At 42.5% G+C, this 21,555-nt stretch overlaps 1 protein-coding gene across 1 annotated transcript in view; it reads right to left on the bottom strand.

Annotated features, from left to right (window-relative positions):
• The window catches only part of LOC124718703 (leucine-rich repeat-containing protein 15-like), a 214,901-nt gene extending 194,507 nt beyond the window's left edge, over positions 1-20,394 (bottom strand). Inside the window, exon 1 of the mRNA XM_047244324.1 lies at positions 20,207-20,394. Within this exon, the coding sequence (XP_047100280.1) occupies positions 20,207-20,394 (188 nt within the window). The remainder of the gene's footprint in view (positions 1-20,206) is intronic.
• Between the last annotated feature and the right edge of the window lie 1,161 nt (positions 20,395-21,555).

Below are 21,555 nucleotides of genomic sequence, written 5' to 3'. Positions count from 1 at the left end.
CCACGCCGCGGTCCGGATTCAGCGAGTTGAATGGATCGTTATATTCGAGTAGTGAACCTTTCACTTATATGTATGTGTCCGTCCGTCGAAGTGACCTCATGCCATCAAGCTGTCAGTTGGCGGTTTTATACTCCTACGTTTCCCTTGACTGGCTTGATTGGCAATGACCGATTGTTGGTCGTTCGGTCGGTCGTCTCAGTGGACGACGTATATCTGGTCTTTCGGCTGCTCCTGTGTTCTTAGCGTTCATGTCTACGTGCAATTCGTCTTGTTGCTGTATAGTGACTCTTTTAGCATTGTTTGCCAGCCGGGGTGGTCGAGCGGTTCTAGGCGCTACAGTCTGGAACAGCGCAGCCGCTACGGTCGAATCCTGCTTCGGGCATGGATGTGTGTGATGTCCTTAGGTTAGTTAGGTTTAAGTAGTTCTAGGTTCTAGGGGACTGATGACCTCAGAAGTTAAGTCCCACAGTGCTCAGAGCCATTTGAACCATTTTTTAGCATTGTTTGAGTTGTTTGTGGAATTGTCCTTTGTAGTTCCATTTGCATCTAGTCAGATTTTGGATAGGGAGTTTGGTCTTAACCCTGTGTGCGTACTAGGGTTTGGTGGAGCCAACTTGTGTAATTAAATGCTTGTCATTTGACGATGTTAACTGTTATTCTATCTTGGTACTTGTTATCGCATCTTAGGTGGATTTTGCGAGTGTGCTGGTCGGCGTTTAAGCTGTCCCTAATTTGAGTGGCCATCATGTTAAGTGAGCATAACTCTTGGCTGCCTATCTCACCGCTTACGCAGCTGTAGGGACTTTTCTCAGGTCCATCCTTGGAGCTCTGTCTGTGGATTTCTTTATTTGGTCTGATTGTCTCAATTGTTTCATAATAATATTTGTTTAAATTACTGCTATTTATTGCTTGTGGCCTTTAGCCGACAAATAATTTTGAATTCTTTCGTAATAAGGTCTTCAGCCGTCAGTGTAGCTTGTGTTAGTCAATTTTTTTAAAATGATTGTTTAAAAAAATTATTTCCTTAAATGAAGTGTACGTGTTTACTGTGCAACCAACGGTAACTGATTAGGCCCCGTCCACACCTTTTCCTGCCTTCCTAGATCCCAGGTATCAAGAACGTTCATGTGACCACTGATAACCATTGATGCCAGTATCGTCACACAACCGACGCAGCACTCCCAACTTCGTTCCAGTTATCCGAAAGGACCCTCATCACTTGGAATGCCGCAACTCGACCCCTTTCAAAGTCGCTCAGTTGGCTGTAGGAAGCATGAGTGCGTCTCAGTAGCACGAGTCTGGCTGTCAGAAAAAATGGCTCTGAGTACTATGCGACTTAACTTCTGTGGTCATCAGTCCCCTAGAACTTAGAACTACTTAAACCTAACGAACCCAAGGACATCACACACATCCATGCCCGAGGCGGGATTCGAACCTGCGACCGTAGCAGTCACGCGGTTCCGGACTGAGCGCCTTAACCGCGAGACCACCGCGGCCGGCCTGGCTGTCAGAATTCTCCATTAAAGAGTAGACACAAATGGTGCTATGGCAGCTTTGCAACTACACTATCTGTTGGTGGACGACGTTGAAACCACTATCAGAACCCCTCCTATCCCCCAGGTGGCATATGGCGTCATTCGCTCAAAATCGACGTCATCTTTCCAGATGTACTCCCACTAATTTTTTTCAGGCAGTGTACACCAATTCCGTAAAACTCATGTGGAATTATTTAGCACCAGTGCGAAAACACGACAGATGAGGCTTGGAAATTAATCCTTACTACACTAAGGTTTATCACTCTCTTCCGCCTTCTCCTTTAGTTCTGCGTTAGACTCACTTGGCTAACAATATTGGCATGCGTTAGTGGTTCATATAGGGCAATGCTGTTGTATATGTGCTATATGCAGCGACTGCCATAAAATTCCCAAATACGAGAGTTGGAACTTAAATAGTGGCAACTATTTATTCACAACCGATACAAAAGAGTTACGTGTTTGCACCTGTGTCTGTCCTTCAAAGTAGTCACCAGCGTTGTGTAGCACCCGTTGCCAGCGATGTGGAAGGCGTAGTATACCGCTAGCACAGCCTGTTCTGTCGATGGTGCGAATGGAGCGGTCTACTGCCTGTCGAATCTCTGGAACTGTTCTAAAGCGAATGCCACAAAGTGGTTCCTTCATCTACGGAAACAAATCAAAATCACAAGGACTTAAGTCCGAGGAGTATGGTGGATGGTACAGTAATTCCCAGTCCCATCGACCGAAGAGCAGCCAAAGCTTGCGCTGTATGCACCCACGCATTGTCGTGCAAAATGATGGGTGGGTTGTGCAGAAAGTTTCGCCGGTTCTTTCGCAAAGCTGGTCGCAAGTGATGCTCCAAAAACGAACAGTAATACTATGCATTGACGGTCTGCCGTGGAGGAACGTAATGCATTAGGATAACCCCACCACAGTCGTACACGAGAATCACTAACTTTAGACTTTAGACCGCTCCATTGGCACCATCAACAGAACAGGCTCTGCTAACGGTATACTACACCTTCCACATCGCTGGCAACGGGTTCTACACAACGCTGGTGACTATGATGCGGCCCGCCACGAATTCCTTTCCTGTGCTAACCTCTTCATCTCAGAGTAGCACTTGCAACCTACATCCTCAATTATTTGCTTGACGTATTCCAATCTCTGTCTTCCTCTACAGTTTTTGCCCTCTACAGCTCCCTCTAGTACCATGGAAGTCATTCCCTCATGTCTTAGCAGATGTCCTATCATCCTGTCCCTTCTCCTTATCAGTGTTTTCCACATATTCCTTTCCTCTCCGATTCTGCGTAGAGCCTCCTCATTCCTTACCTTATCAGTCCACCTAATTTCCAACATTCGTCTATAGCACCACATCTCAAATGCTTCGATTCTCTTCTGCTCCGGTTTTCCCATAGTCCAGGTTTCACTACCATACAATGCTGTACTCCAGACGTACATCCTCAGAAATTTATTCCTCAAATTTGATATTAGTAGACTTCTCTTGGCCAGACATGCCTTTTTTGCCATAGCGAGTCTGCTTTTGATGTCCTTGCTCCGTCCGTCATTGGTTATTTTACTGCCTAGGTAGCAGAATTCCTTAACTTCATTGACTTCGTGACCATCAATCCTGATGTTAAGTTTCTCGCTGTTCTCATTTCTACTACTTCTCATTACCTTCGTCTTTCTCCGATTTACTCTCAAACCATACTGTGTACTCATTAGACTGTTCATTCCGTTCAGCAGATCATTTAATTCTTCTTCACTTTCACTCAGGATAGCAATGTCATCAGCGAATCGTATCATTGATATCCTTTCACCTTGTATTTTAATTCCAATCCTGCACCTATCTTTTATTTCCATCATTGCTTCCTCGATGTACAGATTGAAGAGTAGGGGCGAAAGGCTACAGCCTTATCTTACACCCTTCTTAATACGAGCACTTCGTTCTTGATCGTCTACTCTTATTATTCCCTCTTGGTTGAACATATTGTATATGACCCGTCTCTCCCTTACCCCTGCTTTTTCAGAATCTCGAACAGCTTGCACCATTTTATATTGTGGAACGCTTTTTCCAGGTCGACAAATCCTATGAAAGTGTCTTGATTTTTCTTTAGCCTTGCTTCCATTATTAGCTGTAACGTCAGAATTGCCTCTCTCGTCCCTTTACTTTTCCTAAAGCCAAACTGATCGTCACCTAGCGCAATTCCAAGGACAGTACCAGGTGCAAATATGTAACTCTTCCGTATCGGTTGCAACTGAATAGTTGCCACTGTTTAAGTCCTACCCTCGTACAAAGAATTCCACTGTACTGCGACAGATATATTGTCCGTGAACTTACTATGTCTGTTTTGGAAGACTTGTTCTAACGCCACGATACGTGGCCCATTATGACTCCCAGTCGTGTGTTGTTCACACAGATTTGTACGGGGTGAGGTCGACGACATGTAGACTTCCGGAAGCAGGGGATCCTCTGTGGCGCCTACTCAGATTCCGAGGCACTTTACAGGGAAAACACTTTGTTAATGGCCGATCTTTTCTGTCAACACATCCAAGGTCATTACTGACTTTCGTTGGTCGTAAAGGACAACAAGAGGCAGAGGTTCAAGCAGGATGCAAAAAGTTACACAACGATGTTCGAATAACAAAAATACGGGCGCCATATCATTTTAGTGGGATAAAGGGAAATGGACATTCCACAGGGCTCCGTCGGGGACCCAATATTATTACTGATTTTCCGTTCCATTTAAAACAGGAGAAAGAAGTAAGTCCTTTTCGCAGACGACACAAGCATTGCTATAAAAGCGTAAGAAGTCACGCAATGCTAAAACACTGGACAAGTGAAAATTCCTGGCAGATTAAAACTGTGTGCCGGACCGAGACTCGAACTCGGGACCATTGCCTTTCGCGGGCAAGTGCTCTACCAACTGAGCTACCCAAGCACGACTCACGCCCCGTCCTCACAGATTTTCTGCCAGTATCTCGTCCCGAGTTCGAGTCTCGGTCCGTCACACAGTTTTAATCTGCCAGGAAGTTTTATAGCACACTCCACTGCACAGTGAAAATCTCATACTCGACACGTATTTGGGAGAACGAGGTTCAAATCCCAGACTGAAGAGCCATACTCAGGTTTTCGTGATTTCCCCAAATCGCTTAAGGAAAATGAAGCCTTCGAAAGGGTACTTCCGATTTCCGTCCCCAGATTTTACATTTCACGTTTGAGAAATCGTTCACGCACGCAAATGTAAGAAAATACCGTGGTTTGAAAATCGAACAGACTCTCGTATGGACAACACAGTAATAGGAATCCTTGCCGTAGAGCAACAACTGAATGAGTTGAAAGCAAATTAGTCGGCCACGCCCTGATGGAATCTCAGTTCGGTGCTATAAAGTGTACTTTACAACATTGGCTCCTTACTTATCCTGCATTTATCGCGAATCTCTCCCAGCGTAAAGTCCCAAGCGAATGGAAAAAAGCGCATGTGATTCCCAAGTATAAGAAGAATGAAAGAAAAAGAACGGATCCGAAAAATTACAGACCAATATACTTAACATCGGTTTGCTGTAGAATCCTTAAACCTATTCTGTATTCGAATGTAAGAAATTACCTTATGTCTGAGAATCAGCATGGTTTTAGAAAGCATCATTCGCCCGAAACTCAGCTTGCCCTTTTCTCATGTGACATGCTGCGAATTATAGATGAGGGGCAATGGGGAGATTTCATTAACGATCTGTCCTTCGTGGGGGACCACACATATAGAATTTTTCGAAAGAAATTTCCACCATTTGACTGTTACTTGTTCCTCCTTATAATTTATTTTATTTTATTGCACTATCATGATTTCGGCATTGTAGCCATTCTCAAGTACAATTTGAAATGTTATGATATGTCTGACCTGTCTGATACTTGTCATTTTCGAATAAGCATATTTCTGGTCTGACATCGATCTGTTGTAGAGTTTTAGAACATGTTTTTTGCTCGCGTATCATGTCATTTCTGGAATCCCAGAATCTACTCTGTAGGAATCAACATGGATTCCGGAAACAGCGATCGTGTGAGACCCAACTCGCTTTATTTGTTCATGGGACCCAGAAAATATTAGATATAGGCTCCCAGGTAGATTTCATTTTCCTTGACTTCCGGAAGGCGTTAGATACAGTTCCGCACTGTCGCCTGATAAACAAAGTAAGAGCCTACGGAATATCAGACCAGCTGTGTGGCTGGATTGAAGAGTTTTTAGCAAACAGAACACAGTATGTTGTTCTCAATGGAGAAACGTCTACAGACGTTAAAGTAACCTCTGGCGTGCCACAGGGGAGTGTTATGGGACCATTGCTTTTCACAATATATGTAAATGACCCAGTAGATAGTGTCGGAAGTTCCATGCGGCTTTTCGCAGATGATGCTGTAGTATACAGAGAAGTTGCAGCATTAGAAAATTGCAGCGAGATGCAGGAAGATCTGTAGCGGATGGGCACTTGGTGCAGGGAGTGGCAACTGACCCTTAACATAGGCAAATGTAATGTATTGCAAATACATAGGAAGAAGGATCCTTTATTGTGTGATTATATGATAGCGGAACAAACACTGGTAGCAGTTACATCTGTAAAATATCTGGGAGTATGCTTGTGGAACGATTTGAAGTGGAACGATCATATAAAATTAATTGTTGGTAAGGCGCGTGCCAGATTGAGATTCATTGGGAGAGTCCTTAGAAAATATAGTCCATCAACAAAGGAGGTGGCTTACAAAACACTCGTTCGACCTATACTTGAGTATTGCTCATCAGTGTGTGATCCGTACCAGGCCGGGTTGACAGGGGAGATAGAGAAGATCCAAAGAAGAGCGGCGCGTTTCGTCACAGGGTTGTTTGGTAAGCGTGATAGCGTTATGGCGATGTTTAGCAAACTCAAGTGGCAGACTCTGCAAGAGAGGCGCTCCCCATCGCGGTGTAGCTTGCTGTCCAGGTTTCTGGACGATGTATTGAGTATATTGCTTCCCTCTACTTATACCTCCCAGGAGAACACGAATGTAAAATCAGAGATTTGAGCACGCACGGAGGCTTTCCGGCAGTCGTTCTTCCCGCGAACCATATGCGACTGGAACAGGAAAGGGAGGCAATGAAAGTGGCACGTAAAGTGCCCTCCGCCACACACCGTTGGGTGGCTTTCGGGGTATAAATGTAAATGTAGATGTAGATAACGACAACTGGTCTAGAATATCGGAATGGGAAAGTATGACGGCCGTGCCGTCTCAGTGGCGTCAATCCAGAATTTTACAAGCGGCTTCATGGAATTCATCGAAAACATGAAAGTGGATGACCAGGAGCGGATATGAGCCCCTGTCGACCCCGAATACGAATCCACCTTCTTAAAAATACTCGACCTCGCTCGGAACGGCGATAGAAGACGCGGCCATGAGTGAACAAAACCATGAATTCAAGACGATCAGGCAGCTGACGTCAAAGAAGACGCCATAGCGTCTCTTTCCAGACGTGTGCGGAGATCCACGTGTCCCGTGGCTGTAAATGAACGGCGCTAGCCAGTCGTAAAAGGTCAAGAACAGTTGCAAAATGCGTACGCAGTGAATAGCCATAAAACTTCCCCTTCCAGCAGCATTGAGGTCTCTAATGACATCAACTTGTTTTCATTTACTTCGAGCAGACTGATAGGCCATAATATAAGTAGTTAACGTCAAGTCGTTACGAGGAAATCGCGTTTATGTCGCTTCTTATGTGTGCGCCGAAGTGTAAGAATCACGTAATAAACTGGAAAGGACAACACACAAGTAGAATTGGAGACGAACAGTGATGGCGAGTTTTAAAAATAGTTCATAGACAGGAACAATCGAACCAGTTTCAAAACAAAATCACCACTTTCGACCTTTCTCTGATCATGATGCGACGAAAATCATCCCCCCCCCCCCTTTGTCATTGGTTAATTTTCTATACTTTCAACGTTAATTCACGTGATTACTCATTTTTAATTACTAACGAGAAAATTAAAAACGGAATATTTGAATGCGTGAAGTTATCCTTGTAAAATAATAAGTTAGTTGTACTTTTGCATAATATTAATGTAAATTTTGTGGTTTCTGTAAATGAATTACAATGCCCTTTATAGGGAAAACTAGTTTGACGCCAGCTGTTCCGCTCGCGTATCCTATATGGCTTCCACAGAATTTTTTGTTTTTCTTTAATCGATTTTTTAAGCTCTTCACAAATTGTAACACCTTCTAAACTTTTCGCCGCGCGGGATTAGCCGAGCGGTCTGAGGCACTGCAGTCATGGACTGTGCGGCTGATCCCGGCGGAGGTTCGAGTCCTCCCTCGGGCATGGATGTGTGTGTTTGTCCTTAGGATATTTTCGGTTAAGTAGTGTGTAAGCTTAGGGACTGATGACCTTAGCAGTTAAGTCCCATAAGATTTCACAGACATTTGAACATTTTCTAAATTTTCCACCCTAATTAAGACCATAGAGGAATAGTCTTTTCCAGGGTACCTCTGACCAAAAAAAAATTCAGTTGCTGGAGTGCAAAGCTTTTATTCGTCGTGCCTTTTGCTTTCTTGTGGTGTTATTTCCATAGAAATTTTCATCCCCTAACACATTTCTTTATATCTAAGCGTCAAGTGAAATACAAATTTTCATAGATTTAACTCTATAATCTTTGTAAAATAAATAATAATTTTCATCCCCTCTTTCACCGTCCTAGATGTTGATTTTCCAAAACTAATGAAACACATTTTTTAAAATTTCTAACAGAGGAGCCAAATAAAAATTACAGATATTTACTATCAAACACAGTCTTGATCACAAATTATTTATTCCGGTGACTGGTTTCGACCACAACTGTGGTCATCTTCAGGCCAATGAGCAAGAACCTCCTTCTGGTAGGAAATCACCAGTAAATCACTAGTAAATCGTTAGTAGTGATTTACCACAAGGAGGAGGTTCTTGCTTATTGGTCTGAAGATGACCACACAGTTGTGGCCGAAAAGGTCACCGGAATAAATAATTTGTTATCAAGACTGTTTTTATAGTAAATATTAGTAATAACACTGATCACTGGTTGCTCGCACAATGTATTCAAAAGTAAAAATTTCGGAGATTTGAAAGGGCGTTCATAATAAAATAATAATCGTATTACTTTATATCCCCTACCTCCCCCCCCCCCCCCCCTTAGCGGGTTGACTTCCGAATATTTAGAAAAATTATTTTTTTACTTCTGACTGAGAAGTAAATACCTGTATTCGTAGATTTAAAGTCAAAATTGCCTTAATAGCGAAGTATTTTCAAAAAGCCTTTCATCTCCTGTTTCCTCCTCCCCCCCCCCCCCCCCCCCCCCTTAGGAGCGGAATTTCGCAAAATCTCTTCTTAAACGATGCCTACAGTACAAGACCCACACCCTCTACAAACTTCAATATTCTGTCCTTAACGACTTCGACTGGCTGATGATGACTCAGTGAATCAGTATGGCCCTACTTCATTCCCTTGGGGGTTTAATTTCCAAAAACCATGAAATACGTATTTTTTCGTTTACAACCGAGAAGCCAAACACAAATTTTCGAAGATTTAGCTTTTAAAACGCTTTCACAAAGTAAGTATTTGCACAAAACGTTTCACCACCTATTTAACCCCCTTAGGGATTTAATTACCGAAAGCAGGAAAAGGCGTGTTTTTTGTTTCTAACGGAATAGAAGTCCAATACTAATATTGATAGATTTAGCTTCAAAAATGATTGCTTAACAAAATATTTCCATAAAAACTATACCTATTTTACCCCCTTATGGGTCGTATTTTCAAAAGAAGTAAAATGCATTTTTTACTTCTAGCTGGGAAACCAAATTCAAATTTTCATATATTTAGCTTCAGAATGCTTTCATAATGAAAAAGTTTCATAAAACATTTAATCCCTTATTTTACACCCTTAGGAGTTGAATTTCCCAAAGCACAAAAAGCTTTTCTACCCGAAAAGTCGAATACAAATTGTCTTATACGTAACTTTAAAACTACTTTAGCAGCTCTTTAATAACGATTTGTTTTCAAAAGAAACTTCCATTTACTATTTCACCCCTACCAGAGTTAAATTTCCAGACCCTGAAAAGTATTTCTTTATTTCTGGCCGAGAAACCAAATAAAATTGGCTTAATAGCGACATATTGTCCAAAAACCTGTAACAACCATAGGGACGGAATTTAAAAAAAGAATCATTCTGAAACTATGCCTACAGTATAAGATCAACACCTCCTCCAAATTTCAAGTCTCTGTCCTTAGCGATCTGGGCTGGACGATGATGAGTCATCGAGTCAGTCAGTCAGTCGGGACATTGCCCACCAGGGGACTTCAATAAGTAATGCAACATTTTTTTTCTTTTTTCTAAAAGCGGGCCGACCGCAGTGGCCGAGCGGTTCTAGGCGCTTCAGTCCGGAACCACACGGCTGCTACACTCGCAGGTTCTAATCCTGCCTCGGGCATGGATGTGTGTGATGTCCTTAGGTTAGTTAGGTTCAAGCAGTTCTAAGTTTTAGGCGACTGATGACCTCAGCTGTTAAGACCCATAGTGCTTAGAGCCATTTGGACCATTATTTTTCTGAAAGCGGGTTGCTTTTATTAACGATTCCAATACACCATGTTAGTCCCCAATTTTTTGGCTACAAAAACGTAGTTTTCAACATAATCTCCGTCCTAGGTAACGGTCTTACGCCACCTTATAAAAGACGAAGTAGGAGCACAGGCAATTATTATGCCATCTTACATTAGCACTGGGGCGATCAGAGATTACGTCGAATCCGGATTCTACCACTAGCGGCTGTTGTTAATCTCAGATGAGAAAAGGGCAGACTTACATCTCTGGAACCTTCACATAACAGTAACAAGTAAGCATATGTACGACTTAATATAAAGCAACCTTCAGTATGTCGGCATAATTCGGTAATATGTTAAACTAACCTTCGAAGGTAAATACGTCACTTGTCAACAACACGAATGACGTTGAGTGAACAGCAATAGCATTTCCTCTAGCTGTAACTTGACATACAGCTTCTGTGTGTACAGGATGTCCAGGGGGACTGGTCAGCATTCAGGTATGTGAGAGGCACACTCATATGAATTAATAAACATCATGCGGACATACACATTGTTCCGGACGGTTTCCGACGTAGGACACATTTAATGTACATTGTTATTTGTATGAAAATCAAGACCTCAGATGGAAACCCAGTTCTAGTCAAAGGGAAAGCAGGAAGGTGGAAGGAGTATATAGAGGGTCTATACAAAGGCACTGTACTTGAGGACAATACTACGGACATGTCAGAGGATGTAGATGAAGATGAAATGAGAGATATGATACTGCGTGAAGAGTTTGACAGAGCACTGAAAGACAGTCGAAACAAGGCCCCAGGAGTAGATAACATTCCATTAGAACTACTGATAGCCCTGAGAGAGCCAGTCCTGACAAAACTGTGTCATCTGGTGAACACAATGTATGAGACAGGCGAAATACCCTCAGACTTCAAGAAGAACATAATAATTCCAATCCCAAAGAAAGCAGATGTTGACAGACATGAAAATTACCGAACTATCAGTTTAATGCGTCACGTTTGCAAAATACTAACGCGAATTCTTTACAGACGAATGGAAAAACTGGAAGAAGCCGACCTCGGGGAAGATCAGTTTGGATTCCATAGAAATATTAGAACTCGTGAGGCAATACTGAACCTACGAATTGCCTTAGAAGATATTTCAAGGAAAGGCAAACCTGCGTCTCTAGTATTTGTAGAGAAAGCTTATGACAATGTTGACTGGAATATTCTCTCTCAAATTCTGAAGGTGGCAGGGTAAAAAACAGGGAGCGAAAGGCTATTTACAATTTTTACAGAAACCAGGTGGCAGTTATGAGTCAAGCATGAAAGGGAAGCAGCGGTTGGGAACGGAGTGAGACAGGGTTGTAGCCTATCCCCGATGTTATTCAATCTGTATTTTGAGCAAGCAGTAAAGGAAACAAAAGAAAAATTCGGAGTAGGTATTAAAATCCATGGAAAAGAAATAATAACCTTGCGGTTCGTGGGTGACATTGTACTTCTGTCAGAGACAGCAAAGGACCTGGAAGAGCAGCTGAACGGAATGGACAGTGTCTTGAAAGGATGATGTAATATGAACATCAAAAAAAGCAAAACGAGGATAATGGAATGTAGTCGAATTCAGCCGGGTGATGCTGAGGGTATTAGATTAGGAAATGATACGTTTAAAGTAGTAAATGAGTTTGGCTATTTGGGGAGCAAAATAACTGATGATGGTCGAAGTAGAGAGGATATAAAATGTAGACTGTCAATGGCAAGGAAAGCGTTTGTGGAGTAATTTGTTAACATCGAGTATAGATTTAAGTGTCAGGAAGTCGTTTCAGAAAGTATTTGTATGGAGTGTAGCCTTGTACGGCAGTGAAACATGGAAGATAAACAGTTTGGACAAAAAGAGAATAGAAGCTTTCGAAATGAGGTACTACAAAAGAATGCTGAAGATTAGATGGGTAGATCACATAACTAATGAGGAGGTATTGAATAGAATTGGGGAGAAGAGAAATTTGTGGCACAACTTGACTAGAAGAAGGGATCGGTTCTCAGGACATGTTCTGAGACATCAAGAGAGCACCAATTAAGTATTGGAGGGCAGCGTGGAGGGTAAAAATCGTAGAGGGAGACCAAGAGATGAATACACTAAGCAGATTCAGAAAAATGTAGGTTGCAGTGGATACTGGGAGATGAAGAAGCTTGCACCAGGATAGAGTAGCATGGAGAGCTGCATCAAACCAGTCTCTGGACTGAAGACCACAACAACATCATTTATGGAAATGATGGCTTTACACACACAACTGATTGGAAATTTAGAAAACACACTGCAAAAAGTTGTGCTGAATAATTCAAACAAAGTTAGAAAATAAGAAAATTTTAGTGACTCCGGAGAAATCACAAAGGGGGTCCTATCGCACTCAATTTTGGGTCCACTCCTATTGATATGGCAGGAAGACATCCCGAGGTTGCATGCGACGAGGTAGACTGCGCTAGAATGAAACGTCAAAGAGGTTGGGTGGATAAGACTTATACGTGGCCGACGCTAGCCCATAAACAAATGTACATTAAATATGTTTTATATCGGAAACCATTCGGGTTAGGACAAATACTCGTATGAAATTTTTGCGTCAAACGTGCGTTCCTGCCATACCCCAGAATACTGACGATTCTCCTGGGACACCCTATATCCAACTAGTTACGATAAAGTTGTTTGTAAAACATTTGTAAGATGTAGATGGTTGTTGTCTTGCAAACGTCCCCATCTGTTGACTCGGGGATCGAGACGTGGCTGCACGATCCGTTACAGCAATGTGGATAAGATGCCTGATCTCGACTGCTAGTGATAGAAGCCATTGGGATCCAGCACGGCGTTCCGTATTACCCTCCTGAACCCACCGATTCCGTATTCTGCTAACAGTCATTGGATCTCGACCAACGCGAGGAGCAATGTCGCGATACGATAAACCGCAATCGCGACAGGCTACCAAAGTTGGAAACGTGATGGTACACATTTCTCCTCCTTAAACGAGGCATCACAACAACGTTTCACCATGCAACGCCGGTCAACTGCTGTTTGTGTATGAGAAATCGGTTGAAAACTTTCCTCATGTCAGCACGTTGTAGGTGTCGCCACAATCGCAAGCCTTGTGTGAATGCTCTGAAAAGCTAATCATTTGCATATCGCAGCATGTTCTTCCTGTCGGTTAAATTTCGCGTCTGTAACACGTCATCTTCGTGGTGTAGCAATTTTAATTGCCAGTCTTCCTCTACAGTTTTTACCCTCTACAGCTGCCTCTTGTACCATGGACGTTATACCCTGATGCCTTAACGGATGTCCTGTCATACTGTCTCTTCTTCTTGTCAGTGTTTTTCATATTTTTCTTTCCTCGTCGATTCTGAGTAGAACTTCATCGTCTCTTACCTTACCAGTCCATCTAGTTTTTAACGTCGTCCTGTTGCACCACATCTCAAATGCTTCGATTCTCTTCCGTTTTTGTTTTCCCACAGTCCCTGTCTCACCACCGTACAGTGCTGTGCTCCAAACGTACATTCTCAGAAACATATTACTCATGTTAAGACCAGAGTCTGATACTAGTAGACTTCTCTTGGCCTGGAATACCTGTTTTGCCGCTGCTAGGCTGATTTTTACTTCCTCCTTGCTCCGTGTGCCATAGGTTATTTTGCTGTCTAGGTGGCAGGATTCCTTGATTTTGTCTACTTCGTCATCACCAATTGTAAAGTTAACTTTCTCACTGTTCTCATTGCTGCTACTTCTCATTGCTGCTACTTCTCATTACTTTCTTCGATTTACTCGAAATCCTTATTCTGCACTCATTAAACTGTTCATTGCATTCAACATATCCTCCAACATTTCTTCAATGTCACCAGCGAAGATTGTCTTTTGTACACTTTCACTCTGAATTTTAACCCCACTCTTTGTTTTATTTCCCTCACTGATTCTTCGGTGTATAGATTGACCTGTAGGGGTGCGAGACTATATCCCTGTCTCACACCGTTTTTAATCCGGACACTTCGTTCTTTCTCTTTCAGTCCATAACTATTTTTGTTATAACCTTTGCTCTGTATTTGTATTTTTGTTGCATGGTGTTAGTGGACACGTGAATGTACGAATACGTGTAGTCAACGGAATAGTATGAACCAGTACAGTAAACACAAAAGTTTTGCCTATCAGTACATATTAGTATCAACTGAACAGACAAGAGAAAAACGTAATCGTGATGTTACGAGTGTGTGTGTCTCAGACGACTGCCAAAGACCACTTCGGAGTCGTGTCAGGGAGACATTTTTGAGAGATAGTGGAGAGTTCACAGTTGTTTTTTGTTTATTTGATGCAACAGTGTTATCTGAGAGAGCGTTTGTTTAATGTACCGTTTTAATAAGACGATTGTATGGTTCACAACGACCATTTCGGAAACCAGTTAACGTACAATAGGAGGGTTCTGCACACAGAAACCAGTCCCCTTGTGGCCTATTATCTGGCTGTTCAAGTACTACTGACGCATATGAAACTCTCGCCGTCAATATCATTTATTCGAACTGAAGACACATTTTGTCCACGCTTACATAGTATGGAATGAATGGACCTGTCTCTTTGAAAGGCGCGAAGAGAATTTTTATCTGCTTTTCGGTAACTACACATTTTTGCTCTTATTTGTGGTAGATTTGGATATTGTGGTAGTCAGTTTAGCTACAGAGACATTTTGGTCAATAATTCAAAAATGGTTCAAATGGCTCTGAGCACTATGGGACTTAACATCTGAGGTCATCAGTCCCCTAGAACTTAGAACTACTTAAACCTAACTAACCTAAGGACACCACACACATCCATGCCCGAGGCAGAATTCGAACCTGCGACCGTAGCGGTCACGCGGTTCGAGACTGAAGCGCCTAGAACCGCTCGCGGTCAATAATTCCAGTGTCCATTACGACGCTCATTATTTACTCTGGATTGTTTGTCGCTAAGAGTTCGACTGTGTTATCACAACCGTTTAAACTTCGCGTGGACACCTGACCTACCGAATGAAAGCATTTAATACAATTTTGCAGTTTTATGAGTACCACTAAAATAGACGGTGCTTATAAAACTGCGATTACATGTGTGGGGTGAGCACGAAATCTTTCCCAAATTACAAAAGCATTTTTGTGAGTGACTGTGCTAGGTGAAGGTATGTGATTAGTTGTATTTTGTAGCTTAACTAATGGAGAGTTGTATGGCTACGTTTCCACAAGTCCTAGGTTTGATGGTCGTAAAATGTCTAGGCAACAATTTCTCTCCACATCTTTGCCGACATTCTTTCCGTCGCCGCACCTGCAGCGTCTGTTATTTGTGCAGTATGAGTTTGCACTTAAGGTTCCGGTGAATTCAACTCTTTATCCTTAACGTAACCCCATAAAAATGTCAAAGAGGAATTATATCTAGTTAACGTGAAGGCCACGGATTTGAACTAGCCCTACCGACCCATCTCTCCAAAATTATTTCATTCAAGAAGTGGCAAACGAATAACACCCACTATGACAGTGGACCATCTTGTTGAAACAATACCCGTTGTTGGCATTCCTGTAACTGAGTAACGTAAACCTAAGGACATCACACACATCCGTTCCCGAGGCAGGATTCAAACCTGCGGCCGCAGCGGTCACGCGGTTCGAGGCTGAAGCGCCTAGAACCACTCAGCCACACCGGCCGGCTACGATGTTGGAGTTATCCGACCCGAAGATCCGGATATTGTGCCTGTTTACTTTCCGAGATACGTGAACAGTCGCTTTGTCGGAGAAACAAAGTTACTAAGGTAGTCTCTGCCTGCATCGTCCGTTCCGGCATGGTGTTAACAAACTAAATACGTCTGGGTCTATCATCTGGTTGCAAAACTTACTTGCTGGAGTTGCACTCGTGCGCATGAAAATGCAGCAGTTTGTCTAAGATCTTCACTACAATGCTCTGAGGTGTATCTGTATCTGGAAACACGGCGCGCCGATTTCCGCTGCCTGTGATGGAATGCTGTGCGCTCGGTATAAACAGTGACGATACTCACTCGGAAACTATGCATCTAGGGGACACACGTAGCAACGAACTTTTTAGAATATTTACATTTGGGGAATACATAATTGTATACATGCTCTCCATTTTTGAAACAACCGCTATAAGGTAAGGTTAGGGTTCCGGAAGAGAAGAGAATCGATTAGTTTGAGGTGCGGTGTTACTGAAAAATGTTCAAAACTAGGTGGGTTGATAAGATAAGGAATGAGGAGGTGGTCCGCAGAATCGGCGAAGAAAAGGATTTATGGAAAACACTGACAAGAAGAAAAAAGACAGAGGGATAGGGCCTGTGTTAAGAGATAAGGGAATAACTTCCATGGTACTAGAGAACTATAGAGCGTAAAAACTTCTGAGGTGAGGGGTTCATCTGTTATCTGCGCAACGGATTAATCTGCGATGTACCCTTTACCCTGTGGCTCCTGCAAGATGCAATTTCCGCCGCCACACTACTACAGAAGTCAGACAGACGCTCCTAACGTTCTAAAGAGAAATGCCTGATAAAACTTTCAGCAACAAATATCTCCTGGAATCGTCCGCTGTAAGGAAATGACACGAAAATTGACAAAATTTCTTATGTAACTAGTGGGATACTTGGGTACTGGAGTAGTGCTAGTTAGTGTAAGAAAAACATGAAACTAATGAAAGTTATTTATTTTGCAAAAATTCTGAGAAATCACAATGGCACTTTAAGTTAAGATTTGAACAAGTTATATCCTGGTTCTTTTCGGAATGTGAAGTTACCTCTCAAGGATAGGATTCGCTAATGAAATTTCTATACAGAGTTTAGGATTGTTATTGACTTGGCAGAATGGGTGAGAGGCGCGCCTACTCAGCTTGAATTATTATCCTTTAGAATGTTGCTAGGTACGATCGAGGCTGTCGTGTGTGAAATGCAGTGAAGTGTGCTGCTGTGGAGGAAATATGGGGCTCGCAATAGCTGTAGCGCACAATAACGTAAGCTGTGATGACTGCTGTCTGCGCCGCTCGCTGCTGACAAATAAGATAACTCTCGTTCTATCTGGATTGACTTTCGCCAATCTAACTCTCCCTATGCCTTGATGAAGTCAAGGATTCCTATTCGCCCCTAGTCTAACTATTGGCGTGGTACACCGGTCAGATAACAAATCCACCGTGATGCCACTCAAAATTCGCTTGCAGGCGTTTAACTATAACTCTGTCCGTTCACACCGCACAATAAGTGTGTCGGCCAACACAGTGAACAACGCTTAATTGCAAGGACTCAATATAGAGAGTCGCACTTCGATTCGCTCTCGATAGAGCTGCTCTCCCAGTGAAGTACTGAGGAGAGACTTGTTCCTCACTCCAAGAGCGACAACGGAACGCTGCCTCTCCACACCAGACATGAAGGGGTATATCTTTCAGTCTCTCCATTATTCCTTCAGCTCAAGGCGTCAGAAATATCGTCTGCCAATCAGCATTGCTCTTCTAAAACGGGAGAATGACGTTTCGTTTAAGGCGACCATTCCATAAACCTGTAGCATTGGCGTTTGGCGTTTGCTGTCCCCTGTGAAAATCTCTGAAACTGCGTGCTATGTGTAAAGAATGTGTAGGCTGACCGCTCCCACACAATGTAGCGGAATTTTCTTTTAAGCCGAACATGGGGTTGTTCCCCCCTTTCACTCGGGCGCACGGTGTTTGCTACACGGGCGGTCACCGGCCGACATAGGCTGGGTCGTCCTCTGAAGGGACCGGCGTCCCATTGTGCGGTTTCTCTCCCAAACTAAAAGCTTCTGTGACTGTCGTGTCTGGAATGTATGTGTGTACGCCAGCCTCAAGTATTTCAAACACAGTGTGCTTACTTGTTAATTGCATATTGTTTACATGAATTCATGCAACATTGACTTTATCTTATCGAGTTTGGGTTCGAATGAAGCATCTTGACGTGCTACAAACAGTAGCGAAAAACAATTTGAATACATCCTGAGGACATAAGGTGTATGTGCTGCTGTAATATGCAGAGGTTAGCGCGAGACAGGCATTCGTAGTGGGCCCTAAAACACACTCACACACACACACACGCACACACACACACACACACACACACACACACACACACACACACACACACCTAGCCTCTCCCAAGGAAAGTACTTGGGCTAGAACTAACACATTCACACCACAATCCGGCGAGGGGCGAATTCGACATTTGCCTACCGCTAGTTACGACGTGTGATCAACTTGCTTCCCTTCAGAGTGCTTTTAGGTTCTGTAACCCAGTCAATAAAAACGGAATCCTTATAGGATTAATTTACTGTCTGTCCTTCTGTCTGTCTGTCCGATTGTTAAAAACCCTTCATCTCAGAAATGGGTAGGAGTATCGAGTTGACATTTAGGTCACTTACTAAGCTCTACAGTTCCTTGGCAGTAAAATATTGAAGCTTCTAAATCAATGCAATCAAAAGATACTGCCACTTATGTCACTTATTTTGATACTCCTAAACTCACTCATGAAAACGTGTGTGGTAATTGCCGTTGACTTAGAATCACGAAATCTAGCAAGAAGCAAGATTTCACAGTGCAACTAAAGGAAAAAATTAGAAAATTGTTAATTTATAATTATAATATACGCAGAAAAATGTGTCATTCCTTAGAGACTGCCCATCTGCCCATCCATTTCTTAAGACCCCTTTTCCTCACAAACTGGTAGACATATCAAGTTTAAATTTGTGTCACATAATAAGATCTATGGTCCTTAGGTAGCGAAATAAATGTGTGCTTCCATAGTAAATGTAAACAAATGGTACGGCCATTTATGTCATATATTTCGATTCTTGCCAGTTCACTGATCAAAGCCTCCAAACTGCTTCCCGCTAGTGTAGAATCATGAAATTTGGCAAGAAACAAGGTTTCATTGAAACCAAAGGAAAAAAAAATCTGAAAATTCTTTATTTGTAATTATACCACACGAAGAAGGAAAAATTGTCATTTATTATCAGATTGACTGTCTCTCTGTGCATATGTTACGACGCCTTTTTCTCAGGAGCATGTAGATGTGTGAGGTTATAATTAATGTCCCATACTAAGGCTTACAGTCTCATGGCTGTGTAATAAATGTATACATAAAAAATATACGGCCATTTATGTTGCATATCGTGACACTCGCAAATTCACTCATCAAAACCTATAGCATCGTTGGCCTAGAATCATGATATCCGGAGAGAAGCAAGATTTCAACTACAGGAAAAAAATGCAAGCGTTTTAATCTGTAACTATATCACACGAAAAGAAGTATTTCTTTTGTCATTTGTTACCCAGCTTCAAACTTGACATTAAAACATTATCGAAAGTTAAAATATTAATCAGTATTAATCGCAAGGATTTATAAAAGTAAAAATCACACTTCAGAATGGTTAGTTTTTAATAAATCCTCACGGTCAAGGTGATTCGTATTTCAACAACCTATTGGAACCCTTTTAATTTCAGTAATGTTTTCAAAAGTTCCCAGAATGAGATTTTCACTCTGCAGCGGAGTGTGCGCTGATATGAAACTTCCTGGCAGATTTAAACTGTGTCCCGAGTTCGAGTCTCGGTCCAGCACACAGTTTTAATCTGCCAGGAAGTTTCTTTTCAAAAGTTATGTATCTCTGGGACCGATCTCTTGCGAGTATCACTGTCGACGACAGGCAAAATTTGTCGAGATCGTCTATTTCCGAAATGGACATAATTAACTGTGTACAGAACCCTCACCACTCGCACCTGGCCAATTTCTTCGTAGTCATCCACACTGCTTTGGGAGTTTTATTGAAGTTCCACTTGCATTTGCAGTTAAGGTATTTGCATTGCGTATACGTTCTACAATGACGTCTGAGATGACATCCAGATCACGCTTGCAGAGTCTTGCAGAAAGCCGACAGTCATCAGCACTGTGAGAGGTACGTAATGGTGCTGTAACCAAAATTTCATACGGATATTGAGCCGTGGCGCTCGTTACTGGCGCGCCAGTCTCTTGGATGTCCATTATCGATCCTTCAGTGTTTCTTATCTTTGCCTGTCTTGTTGTTTTCCGCTTTCGCGGGGCGAGTGGCAGTTGACGTTTGCTCGGGCTACCTGCTGAGACGCCGCGAGGTACGAGGTGGGAAGCAACCACGTGTATGTGGAGTTGGTTGTACGCGGTCTGCCGGTTCAGCATGGAGGATATGTGTTGGCTGCCTGCCTGTCTGCTCTCCTGATTTTGCTCGCCGTGCCTTGCGACCGCCTAGCTTGGGTTGCTGCCTGGTGTATCCTACATGAGCCATACCGGACGTCCTGCAGAATTTAAGCAGCCTTGTGTTTCTTTAACGAAAAGGAGCAAATGTATAAGACTTGTTGTAACCAATTTTGGTGGCCTCTTAAGTGTGGCCTTAGCGTTTACACTGCCTTTGGGCAGAGCTAATTCTTTTAAATTTAAATAGTTGGGAGTTCCCTGTCCTTTATAATCTTTTGGGGGTTTTATTTGAATTTTCTCTTTGGGGTTCCTTCCTTGTGCTTGGTTAAATGTTTACTTGTATAGCGGGAAGTGACTCAGGGTTAAAACACGGAGAAGGTGTTTGATGTTACTGCCGCTTCCGGCATTTGTCTTTTCAATTAAGTGTTGTCAGCCCTTCGAGAGACCTGGTGTCACTCCTCGTTAATTAATGTTGGTTTATGTGTACTTAATTTTAAATTGGCCATTTGAATTAATATTTTGGAGCGCAGTATAGCACTAAGGCAACCTCATTGTGTACCACCTCTTGCCCCGGTCTTACTGTGGGTACCAATCTAGCTATTTATTTGTTACCGAAATTGTTGAAGTTTCTGTGTCGTGATTCAATCACTGGCTACGTGTTTGAGTTAAATTGATATGAACCTTACATTCCTCCTTAAAATTTGTTGCCAGCAGTAGTCCTTAAGACAACTAAGTTTTGTCACTGCTTATGTTAATCTTTACTGGGAGCAATATTTCAATGTAGTTAAATTTTGTCTTAAAATGTGTATTTCTCAGATGTAATAAACGAGTGATAAAAGGAAAAAGGAAATGGGCCTGGTCCTTCTCATTGTGTCCGGTTTGTAACACGTAACAGAAATTGTTGTTGTTGTTGTTGTTGTTGTTGTTGTTGTTGTTATGCTCTTCAGTCCTGAGACTGGTTTGATGCAGCTGTCCATGCTATTCTATCCTGTGCAAGGTTCTTCATCTCCCAGTACCTACTGCAGACTGCATCCTTCTGAATCTGCTTAGTGTATTCGTCTCTTGGTCTCCCTCTACAATTTTTACCCTCCACACTGCCCTCCAATACTAAACTGGTGATCCCTTGATGCCTCAGAACATGTCCTATCAACCGATCCCTTCTTCTAGTCAAGTTGTGCCACAAGCTTCTCTTCTCCCCAATCCTATTCAACACTTCCTCATTAGTTATGTGATCTACCCATCTAAACTTCAG

This window comes from Schistocerca piceifrons, chromosome 10, assembly GCF_021461385.2.
Source record: "Schistocerca piceifrons isolate TAMUIC-IGC-003096 chromosome 10, iqSchPice1.1, whole genome shotgun sequence".
Taxonomy (NCBI): Eukaryota; Metazoa; Arthropoda; class Insecta; order Orthoptera; family Acrididae; genus Schistocerca; species Schistocerca piceifrons.
This window is presented reverse-complemented; position numbering and strand designations above follow the sequence as displayed.